The sequence below is a fragment of the Myotis nattereri genome (assembly GCF_964212035.1).
Source record: "Myotis nattereri genome assembly, chromosome: 2".
NCBI lineage: Eukaryota > Metazoa > Chordata > Mammalia > Chiroptera > Vespertilionidae > Myotis > Myotis nattereri.
In genome coordinates, this window is record NC_138076.1 from 192,833,329 (window position 1) to 192,845,625 (window position 12,297).

At 32.8% G+C, this 12,297-nt stretch overlaps 1 protein-coding gene across 1 annotated transcript; it reads right to left on the reverse strand.

The window, feature by feature from the left end:
* Positions 1 to 1,080: 1,080 nt before the first annotated feature.
* KLRF2 (killer cell lectin like receptor F2) lies at positions 1,081 to 9,675 on the reverse strand. The gene is made up of 6 exons (XM_081084947.1): positions 9,507 to 9,675; positions 7,069 to 7,167; positions 5,045 to 5,092; positions 3,104 to 3,252; positions 2,660 to 2,775; positions 1,081 to 1,223 (listed from the first exon to the last, which is right to left on the reverse strand). The coding sequence occupies exons 1-6, from the start codon at positions 9,592 to 9,594 to the stop codon at positions 1,106 to 1,108; spliced, it is 618 nt and encodes a 205-aa protein (XP_080941073.1). The 5' UTR covers positions 9,595 to 9,675; the 3' UTR covers positions 1,081 to 1,105.
* Positions 9,676 to 12,297: the final 2,622 nt, after the last annotated feature.

A 12,297-nucleotide genomic window follows, 5' to 3' on the forward strand; every position in this document is an offset into this window, starting at 1 on the left:
TTCTTAATATCTTTAATGGAGCTTAATTCCTTCATTGCAGTTGAAATTTTCTGATAAATGATAAAAGGAGGTTTTTATGAACCCCACCCATCATTCCTTTTATGTAAAAGCAAATGACTTTAAGTAATCCTGGCAAATGTCATCATATAATCAAGTATGGGCATATTGCATCTATGCATCATGTTGCAACCAAGAAAATTTGAAAATAGTAATTTTTAGACAATATTGGGCATTGCAGATAGATGTGTTAAATTTGGTTCATAATATAGGTTTTATTTTTATTGTTGGTTCATAGTTACAAGTTAATTTGTTAATTGCTTAGCAATTTAGAGTAACTCATCCATCTTTTTTTCTTTGAGTCACAGTTAATAGGGTATAAATTCCTGATGATTTAGAATTAACTATACACAACTTCTTGAACTTAAATAACTACCTCACTTATAAGGTGGACACAAACTTTGGTATTTATTTTGTAATATGAATGTGTTTTGAATAAATGAGAGAAAAAATTAGAAACTTTAATTTTTATAGAATTTTAGTTAGAAAACTAAGGGAATATGACAGTTCTCAATATAGTTAAAATAAATTTAATTAAAGGAGAATAAATTCTAAAATCACACTAAAAACAAAAATTATGTTACTACAAATAGACAGCTTATGCTTACAACATCTCAATACTTTATTACCAGCTGAAAGCTTTATTTCTTTTAGATAAAATTGAAAATAGTCAACTTGGGGTAAAGGCCCACCATGAAGAAAAAAATGTCATATCTGTAGCCTATGTGCCTGGTCTATTATCTTACCAAATGCTTAGAAAGAGTTAGAGATCAAGGAATAGAACACACATGGGGATTAGGCAGGATTAGAAAAAGATTAAATTTAATTATTTTTTAGACATTAAAACAATAAGGAATTCTGTTTTCTTCTCTAAAAATAAATTAATATACTTTTTATTTTGAAGTTTTATTTCTGTACAAAATATTTTAAAAATTTATATTTGAGTGAAAACGAAGTAAATTTATCTAAAGAAATGGATAGTCACTGTTAACATCCATACACATTTCTTCCACTTTCTTATTTAAATGCACAGATTTGCTTTTATTGTTCAGACAACATCTCTCTGACAAATGCCATTAAATTTGGAGCCACAGTCTTCAGAATACACTTGATTTCTTGTTGTGACAGCACAGCTCATGCTATCAGTTGGTCCAATCACTGAAAAACTAGGAGACAAAGGGCAGACTTTAGACAATTTATATTATTTATAATGATGATTGTATTTATTAAAGTCTTCTCCAGCCAAACTTGTACAGGTAACTCCTCAGCAGACAAAATGTTGCCAATGATTGTATTTGGGCACTCTTGATTTGCTTGCCGGTCAAGCTCTCTCCTACCCCCTTGAACCTCCAACCAAATGTCTCTCTTATTGGAATAGTATCAGCACTGAAGCTCAAATTCGAAGACTAGAAGCATCCCTGTCTCTTCCTTCCCTCTCTATTCTTGCCTTAAGTATATCAGCAAGTCCTGGATGTTCTATCCCAAGATAAATCCTCATATTTATTCACTTCTAATCCAGGCTACTGGTACCTCTTCCATATCTCTGGTCATGGCTTCTAAATGAACTTCAGTTTCAATTTTGTTTATATATATTAATTTTCCACATGGCAGCATAAATACTGTTCTTTAAAAGGTAATTGGATGTTACAATGGAAGTTTTGGTAAAGATGTAACATATTAATGGGAGTTACAAAGCAGTAACAGAGAAAAAAAGAATGACTTTTTAAAGTTAAGTAAAACTGTTTAGATAATGTTAACTTCCTTGTTTAACTTCCATAGTAGTAACAGGACTAGGAAAATGTGCAGTTAGAATATTTTTGGAGAAAGCTACTTTCTTAACAATGTTTTTAGTTACTGATTCTTGTTTAAAATATAAAAACCAAACACTATTATAACCATCTGCACATCATCTTTGTTAAATAATTAAATTAAACCTTTACAAGAAGATGTGTTACCCTGACAATATGTCAGTTTTCAAGTAAAATGAGCCTACATATCTTTTACTAATATTTTCAAAGATTACAATCAAAATAAGTCCCAAAAAAGTGAATAGTACTGGATGCCTTAGTTTTATATTCATGAAAGATGATGGAGAATAGAAAATAAATATCCAGACTGAAATAACTCTGACTCCATGGCTTTGCTGCACCTTGCCAGGTCTCAGGTGCTCTAATAGTGTAACGTGCAAAGAAAATGAGTGCGCAGAGCAGAACCGGTGAATGTATATGACACTTAAGAATGTTAAAGCACTCTTCCATGTGTTACCTTATGTTGTTCACCCAAGAACATTGTGAGGAAAGCTTTGTTCCTCTTTTCATACAGATGAACAAATTGATATTAATAAGTTTGGAAGAATTTTCTAAGGGCAGAATTTTAAATTTATACTTTCAGATATCAATTCAAGAAGCATTTCTAACTCTACCATACTTCTCAACATTATTTAATTCCTACCTCTCCCTCCCCCCAAAAAGGGGGAGACAGAAAGAAGAAAGGAGAGAAAAATAATTTTTAAAAAAGGTAGGTAAGAAGGAAGAAAGAAAAATCTTGAAACTCAAGGAAAACAGCATCATTACACCATCCCTTTGCTCAAATCACTACTTACTTTTTTAGTTCCACAAATGGGTGTTCATTTATCCACATCCATTGCTTTCCTGGGGACATAATGTATAATCCAATCCAACTAGGAAATCCAGGTTTTAAACTCTTCTGTATGAATTCCTAGAGACAAAACAGTATATTCACTCATTCATTTATTCAAAAACATGTCAATGCCTTCTATAGAGTACGGTAATGTGCCAGAGTAAGGTACTTGATAAAGAAAATAATCATTTCTTTCATAAATAATAGTGGTTTTTAAATCATAAACAATAGTAATTGTATTAGGGCTCATGGATGTCCAAATCAATGACTATAAACCACCCACACTTTTTTATTTTATTTATTTTATTTTTATTTATTTATTTTTTATTTTTATTCCACCCACACTTTTTAGAATTGCACCTAGAATTTTTCCTTGGGCACTTAGACCCTGTTTTTGACTCCTCACCAGCTCTTTCAAATTCTGAATCATGGGCAAATGTGCCTGGAGCTTTGAACAATCACGCTGACTCTCATTCCAAGTTTTAGAAAAATTTGAAAACTTGTAACACTTCCCTTCATTCAGCAGCCAGTCATTTGGGCATATATGATTATTTCCTGAAAGAAAATGTATGAAGAAAAAGTTAAGTAAAGTCTACAGTTAATAGAGAAAGTATGAATAGTATCTAATGTGATCGACTTGGAAAACAGACCTTTACCAATTCACTTTTTGTGATTAAAAAGCAGCTCTAAGAGTAGAATAAAAATGAGATTCATTTGTGTATTTCCAGTACTGGGGGCAGGGTTTTGGGTAACAGGATTGGAAAGAGCAAAGCTTGTGAATTCTGACCTCTATAGTTAGAAGAGAAAAATGTATAATATTTTGATTGTTTATTATTAGCTGAAAAAGTAAATGCCTGTTGTTTAAGCCCATCCATTATTTGATTCTAATTCCTTTCTCTCAAGGTTTTCTTTACAACTGGCACTTCATTTCTCTGAGGTTATTCACCACCACCATTTCTTACTCCATTGCATTGGATGCATACTAGTATATCCCCCTGTGTTTTCCCTTTATACTGTTCCCTTAGCCTTCAATAGTTTTCCCTTCATTTGCATAATCTAAATCAGTGGTTCCCAACCTATTTTTGGCCATGCCCCACCTAAGCATCTCTAAAATCCTGATGCTCACCCCCCCTCCCCGTGACATATCATTCTTATTATTCAAAAGTGAACTCCGATTCACATGGAGGAAGCCTAAAAGGCCTTTAACTTGTCTAAACAAGCTTCAAAAGAACATGGCATCCATGAAAGAGAAAAATAAAAGAACAAAAGGACAGTTGAAGTACTGAAGAAGAAATCACTAAGAAATTATTTAAAAAATATGAAGTGATATGAAAAAATAGCAAATAAAGTTTCAAACATACAATAGAGAACTGAAATGCATAAATATGTCACAATATATGTTTATATACTGTATATGAGGATCCTAGAACCATAAGAAATGCAAAAATTTCTCTGTTTATAACTCATTCTCGAATTGCCCCCCTTAAAAATTAAATTGCCCCCCTGTGCAATTAAATTGCACACGCCCCACATTGGCAACCACTGCTCTAAATTAACTTATCTCTTAATGTTCAATTATACTTCCACTTCAAAAACAAAGCCTTTATATGTGGTGTATATACACAAAGGAATATTATGCAGTAATTATAGAGAATGTAATCTTGCCATTTGTGACAGCATGAATGAATATGGAGGATATTATGCTAAGTTAAATAAGTCAGGCAGAGAAAGACCAATATTGTATGGTTTCACTTATACGTAGAATCTAAAATCAAAATAAAACAAAACTAAATTCATAGAAACAGACCAAAGGGATGGTTACCAAAAGGAAGGGGGTGGGTAGATGGGTGAAAAGGGGAAAGGAAATTTAATAAAAAATATTGTGATAGGTTTTTAAGGTGACAGATGATTACTAGAATTAGCAGGGTGACCACATTGTAAGGCATAAAAATGTTGACTTAACCAGCCATATTTTCGGCCACCTTGAAGACATAACATTTAGGTATCATTTAGCAAAGGATGGATAATCTGTTTTACTAAAATCTACTGATTTAAATGCTAGTGTTTCTAAAATGTACTTTTACAGCAACATCTGGACTAGTGTTAGACCAAATATTGGATATCATGCATGGCCAGGTCAGGTTGACACCCAAAATTAACCATTACAGCTGATTTAAACTATACTAAATATTCTATGACATAGTTATCATATCACCATTTGAAAGTTTTAAAAAAACTTGATATTTAATTTGCCTAAATTTATATGACCAGTTGGTTGAAATTTCTTGATTCAAACATAGAGAAGCACATTACAGACGAAACCAACCAAACAACAAACAAACGTTACCTGCTAGGCTGCTGATGTTTACATTCTGTGAGAAATCCATTTTTTTATCTGTACTCAGTGCAAAGAAAAAATATAATGAGTAACACTTAATAAATAGCAATTTAGGTATATGAGAATAAAAATGCTAACATAAGATAAAAGACATGCAAATAAAAACTCAAAGTCCTTATCTTATACTGGGCTTCTATTCCTCTCCTTCCCCAGAATTAGCCATTTTTTAATCATATTTTTTTTTTATTCCTTTGAGTGCTAATCAAAATTCTAAATATTGTGTTCTGCCGAAACCAGTTTGGCTCAGTGGATAGAGCGTCGGCCTGCGGACTGAAAGGTCCCAGGTTCAATTCCGGTCAAGGGCATGTACCAGGGTTGCGGGCACATCCCCAGTAGGAGATGTGCAGGAGGCAGCTGATCGATGTTTCTCTCTCATCGATGTTTCTAACTCTCTATCTCTCTCCTTTCCTCTCTGTAAAAAATCAATAAAATATATTTTAAAAAATAAATAAATAAATAAATAAATAAATAAATAAATAAATATTGCGTTCATTCCTTTTTTTAATTGTTGACACTATTATAGATGCCCACCCCCCTTCACCCACCTCCACCCGGGTTTCCTTTTCTCCACATCCTGGCCAGTACTTGTTGTTTGTTGATATATTAATGATAGCTATTCTGGCAGGTTTGAGGTTGTATCTCATTGTGGATTTAATTTACATCTTTCTACTGATTAGTGACATTGAGCAATTTTTCATGTCTGTTGGCCATCTGTGTGTCCCCTTTGAAGAAGTGTTTATTCAGGACCTTTGCCCATTTTTTAATTGGATTATTTGAAAATACAATCCATACTCACTTGAAAAGTTCCTAGTGTTAAGTTGCATAAATTCTTTGTGTACTTTGGAAATTAATCCCTTATCAGATATATCACTGGCAAATATGTCCTCCCATGCAGTGGGGTCCTTTTCATTTTGTTGATGGTTTCTTTTGCAGTGGTGAAGCTTTTTAGTCAAATTTGTTTATTTTTCCCTTTGTTTCCTTTGCCCTAGGAGATGTATTGGTAACAATATTGCTGAGAGATGTCTGAGATTTACTGCCTATGTATTTTCTAGAATTTTTTATGGTTTCACAGCTTACATTTACGTCTTTTGTCCATTTTTATTTATTATTGTGTATGGTGTAATTTGATGGTCTAGTTTCATTTTTTGCACCTTTCTGCCCAATTTTCCAAACACCATTTATTGAAGAGACTTTCTTGACTCCTATGTATGCTCTTGCCTCCTTTGTTAAAAACTAATTGGCCATAAGGCGTGGGTTTATTTCTGGGCTCTCCGTTCTGTTCCATTGATCTACATGCCTGTTCTTATGCCAGTATCAGGCTGTTTTAATTACATTTGCCTTGTAGTATAGCTCGATATTGCATATTGTGATACCTCCAACGTGTGTTTTTCCTTCTCAAGATTGATGAGGCTATTCTTAAACCTCATACCTACTTTTTTGTATATTATTTTTTGTTATTTCTTCTTATTCCAGAAACTCCCATTTTATTATACCAAGTGTCTTCAGCTTCTCAGTTGCATTATTTAGAAAACTGTAGAAGCCATGCATCTATGCATTGGTCTGGTTGGTTTTTAAAAGATTGAACACGTAATACACACATTGAATACCACTTTAGGGTGGCGGGAGATGCAGAAGTCCACCTAAAAGGGTTTTCAAATACCCCCCCCCCTTGTTTTAACTAGCACATTAATACACTTAAATTATCGTTTTTCAAAGTAATACGAATAAGCACATAATAAGTCAACTTTTCACTGGAAGTTTTTTTTTTTAAAGATGCAGAATAAATGCTTATATTATATTTGAGTGTTTCTCAATTTTTATTAAAGTTAAAATAATTTTGTAACATGACATATGGCTAGAAAGTTTAATTTACCAATTTTGGACTGTAATGTGGAGCTGGTCTTGATATTAATAAAATTAAAGATCAGTTTATCTACTAAAGTAGCAGAAATAAATAAAAACTCCATACTCACTTGAAAAGTTCAGGCCAATCACTGTCATCAGGTAAATAAGGATCCCGATGCATCCAAATACTACCAAAATGCCATAATAATGTACATGCAGGGCAAAATCTGCAATATTGATTTGTTTTTTCATTAATTTTAGAACTCTTGTGGTAACTCACTTTAAACACATTTTCCTGTCTTTGTTAATTGTTTGGTGATATTTTTTATAACTTAGCATTATTTATTAAATTATATGTTATATAAATATATACAATTTATAATGTATAGTATTATGTGTATTACATATTACTATATAAATATAATATAACTATATAAAATTTGTATTGTATATATAACATAACATTATAAATAATATAACTCTATCTTTTATATTCTTTATATTACACCGGATACTATGTAGTATATACTGTATAAATAATATATAATACATATTCTATATTTCATATATTACATATAGAAAAATAGAAATTATATATAATATGTGATTTTGTACTGTATGTATATTGCTATTATAAATGGAACTCTTTCTTAATTTCATTTTTGGATTGTTCAGTGCCAAGTGTATATATGTTATGGGTATTATTTATTTTAATGGCTCACTGTAGGAAAGAGAAGAAAGAAAGGAACATTATTGAAGTCCTATTAGGGTCCAGTCACTGTAGTGGGAATAGTCAAATAGTCACATGTTATCTCACCTTTACATATGATATATTATATATCCCTGGTTTTGAATTTTCAGACAGGAATCAGTGTCAGCCTAAGCAATGTAGATCTCTAATCAATGCTGCGTATACGGAACGTTGGCGTAGTACTACTTTGGATCAGAGTTGGCAGGAATTATCTCTTTAAAGAGGAATAAATGAGGAACCTCCAGAGAATTTAGAATATTATTTAACATAATTATAGGAGTATTATTTCAATCTAGAAGCATTCTAGCCAATTTCCCTTGCTAGTGGCCAAAGAGAAAGTCAAGTAATTTGATACTCAGGTAATTATTCCCCAATATGTATTGGCTTATAAATAAACATGTGCTTAATTTCATCACCATAGTCATACATTTCACAAATAGTTCTAAGTCAGTGATTTTCAACTGATGTGCCACAGGAATTTTTAAAATATGCAATATCTGACTATTTACTAGTCAGGGGACTTACCTCTTTTCCCTTAGATTGTCAAATTAAAAAATGACAAAAAACATTTTTTGTTGTGCCGCAGAATTTTAGTAATTGGTTTATGCGTGCCATAAGATGAAAAAGTTGAGAATCACTATTCTAGGTTCTAATAAAAGAGTGTGGTGAAAAAGGTTGAGAATCACTGTTCTAGGTTGTAATAAAAGTGTACGGTAAAAAAGGTTGAGAATCACTGTTCTAGGTTATAATAAAAGTCATAATAAAAGAGTGCTCTTTCTCAAATCTGGATGTTTCTGGATGCTTCATCTCAATTGATTTCAATGGACTTAGTGTATCCCTTTATATCTATAGTACATAGGTATAAGATGTGCTGTATGTTGTAAAACTTTTGAAATTTACTACTCAATTGTCTGTACTTCAAAATAAATCCCAAATAAGTTTCTTTCTTTCTTTTTCTTTTTTTTCTGGCCTGTGAATATTTCTTCACTCAGGCAAAGGTAGAAAGACCTCTACTTAGCTAAAAACCCTCAAAATATATTTCTGCACATTATGACGGAATACCTATCCTAGGCATATTTATCTGCAGTTAGCTGGTTCCATGCTTACCAGGAAGAAAAATGTTAAACTCATTGCCAAATTAACTTGTTGCATATTAAACTCCTCTATAAAACCTGTAACAGATCTGAAAACAAAACAACCTTGACCAGATACAGCAATCCTAAACAGCAAAGATTAATATTTTCATTTATTTTGCCCTCTCTCCTTCCCAATGGATTATTCTGCCAGTCCCATGGCTCTTTTTAGAAGATTAATAAAATACAACATGTATATACAAAAATGTCTTTTAAAGCTGTATAACGCTATAGGACCTCTGTTACTCCCACCCTCAGCACTAGATTTTTACCTCTGAGTATAATAAGCATCTTCATACAGATATCATACCCAAGTATTTGCCTTCAAGAATCTTATGTTTTGTAGGAAGAATAATTTTTATGAAAATGCTAACTTTGACCTTTTACTTGAAAGTTACCTTTGCATTCTTATTATACCACACTGAGAAGATTATGCATTATCCTATTAGCATTTCGATGGCCCCATGGCTACAAAAGTACTGTGGGAGTTTTTTGTTTATTTTTTTATTGTTGATGCTCAAATGAGTCTAAATAACCTATCTAAAGCAACATATGACCATTTTGTAAAATCCCAGAATATAGTTAATTTTAATACTTTAAAATTATTCAAAGATAAGTGTCTTCCTAAGAGAATAATGCAATTTTAAACTGGAGTCTGAGTGAGAAATAACAATATTCCTACCTTTAGATCTCTGCCGGGATTTGAAGCGATCCTTGAAATTCAGCTTCATGTAACCATCTTCAGTCTCCATCTCCTCAAATATTTTCATGTGATATTACCCAGAAAATAGTAAAAGAAAATAGAGAATAGTTTCAGCCTTGGATGGATATTCCTGCTAGCACAATGTACCAAAGACTAAAAGGAAGTCCAAAAATAGTCTGACCACACAGGATGTGTTGGTGAATGAAAATGGATAGACATGTTAATTTCTGAGTAAAATTCTGTATGCTGCAAAGTAAAAGTGGATATTTTGCTTCGTTCTTTTCAATAAATATTTATTGGACCCTTACTATGTACCAGTCATTTGTGTGCAGTATATTAGGAAAAAAATGAAGAAGACAAACATACTTTCTATCTTTATATCCTAATGAGAAATAAATATATAAATACAAAACAAACAAAACTAGTGCTTGGCTAGATAAGAATAAAACTTTTAAAGGTTACTATCTTTACCACACGTCAGTGTTGCGCATTCATACACAGAGAAAATTAGCACTTTTTAGTGGCGATTGGTAAATCACAGGCCAACGGTGAGGAGCATACAATGAGGGCATGAGGAAAGGTAATACCAGGCCTACATTCAGTCAGTTGTCATAACAGTTATTTTAAATAATTATCCAAAATCCCTAAGAGAGGTATAGCTATGATGGTCTGAAGTGACTCTCCAAAATATGATCAGTGTAAAGGCAATGGTAAATTGAATACAAGGGAGATGAATCCAACATACTATGAGGTCCTTGTGCTACTACAGTAGATCTGTGGGAAGGAAGTCAAATTCATTATTGGGTTAAGAGTATATCTTATTAAAACCCACTGTTGCCCTCTTCAATATGATAGTCACAATGTAATCTGCCACCAAGCTAGCCTTCTGTCCCTCTCAGAATTGGTATCTTATCTGGGACACAGATTTGGCCATTGCATTTGACACATCGGGCACTCAGTTCCAGGGCATCCTTGGGTAGTAGAAGACAACTTTGTTGATCCCATGCATAGGACTCATTTCAGTTGCATGGCCATTCTGTATTAGTCCGTTGATCAAACATCAGGGTGTCTGGAGAGAGAGGCTTCCTGATGCCCACACCACATACCATTCTGTCTACCTGATTACTGAAAGTCTCCTCCTCAACTCTGGTTATCAAAAATTAGGGGTATTTACAAAGGAATTAATTTAATAATCTGTGTTCATTCTGAATAATCCCTATGCATACTTCTCCCCCAAATCTCTTTGTCACTCATGTTCTAGTTTTGTTCTTTTTGAGTTCTTGACCAGTCAATGAACCCGTTAATCTCTGAATGTGAGTCATTTTAGATTTATATTGCTAGATACTCATCTTTCCTGCTAGATGAACAGCCAGATATATCACCCAAATGTCTGTTTAACTCAAAGATTTAATTTAACTCCACTTGTCGTTCAAGGGAACCCCCTGAATGGGTCTATAATGTGGAATCTATTTTTAGCAGTCATACATTTCACATTCAGTGATAAAACTTTTCTTTTCTCCACTATGTGATCATATGGAACCCTTTCCCTCTCCTGCACCATGTTTATGTACATGGTTCAGGTGAAGAGAGAAAATTAATACAGAAATATACCATGGGAGTTTGAGCCATCTGCTCATGCAGTTTACTGTACCTTTTTGGAATTGCTCAGGCCTAGCCTCCAATATGCTCCTTTTGAGTTTATGATAGAATGCTGCTGTACATTTTAAATTTTAGGATCTAGTAGGCCAAATTGGTCCCATGAGGTCATATTCTTGTTGGTGAACAAATATCATACTAAAGTTACAGACTCTTTACTGCTTATTCTTCACCAGGTACAATTAGCATAATGTCATTAATGTAATGAGTCTATTCTTTATAATAGCGATATCATGTTCTGAGATATGTCAAAATGATCTAGTTCTCACTAAGATATCTTATGGCAGAAATCAGGAGAACTGACATATGCCTGGGCAAAACAGTAAAGAAGTATTCTAATGAAATTCCATAAAAGATAATAAATGGTGGAAAATATCTGTAATACATGTATCTGACAAAATGATTGTTTCTATATTATTTATACACTAGAGGCCCAATGCATGAAAATTTGTGCAAGAGTAGGCCTTCCTTCCTCCAGCTGCCAGCACCAGCTTCCCTCTGGCACCCGGGACCCTGGCTGGCTTCCTTCCTGTCCCGGTTTCATCAGGAAGGACGTCTGGAATGACGTCCGGAAGATGTCAGGTCTAATTAGCATATTACCCTGTTATTATTATAGATTACAACTCATTATCTCTCTCTCTCTCTCTCTCTCTCTCTCTCTCTCTCTCTATATATATATATATATATATATATATATATATATATATTATAACTCAAGACAAATAATACTAATAATTGGCAAAATATTTAAATAGAGACTTCACAACTATATATATATATATATATATATATATATATATATATATATATTAATTGGCATAAGCCCATAAGAATGCTCAACAGATCATTAAAAATGTGCAAGTTAAACTACATGTAGATATCATCATATAACTACTTGAATAGTTAAAATGTAAGACTTACCATATCAAATATTGCTATTGATGTGGAGAAACTGGGACTATTCTACATTAATGATGGGAATGGTACAACCTCTGGACAATGTTATATGTTTATGAAATTAAACACATATTTCCTTTTTAAACACAGCTTCATTTGAATATAATTTATATACAGAAAACTGCACATGTTTAATGTGTGCAATTTGATGAGTTTG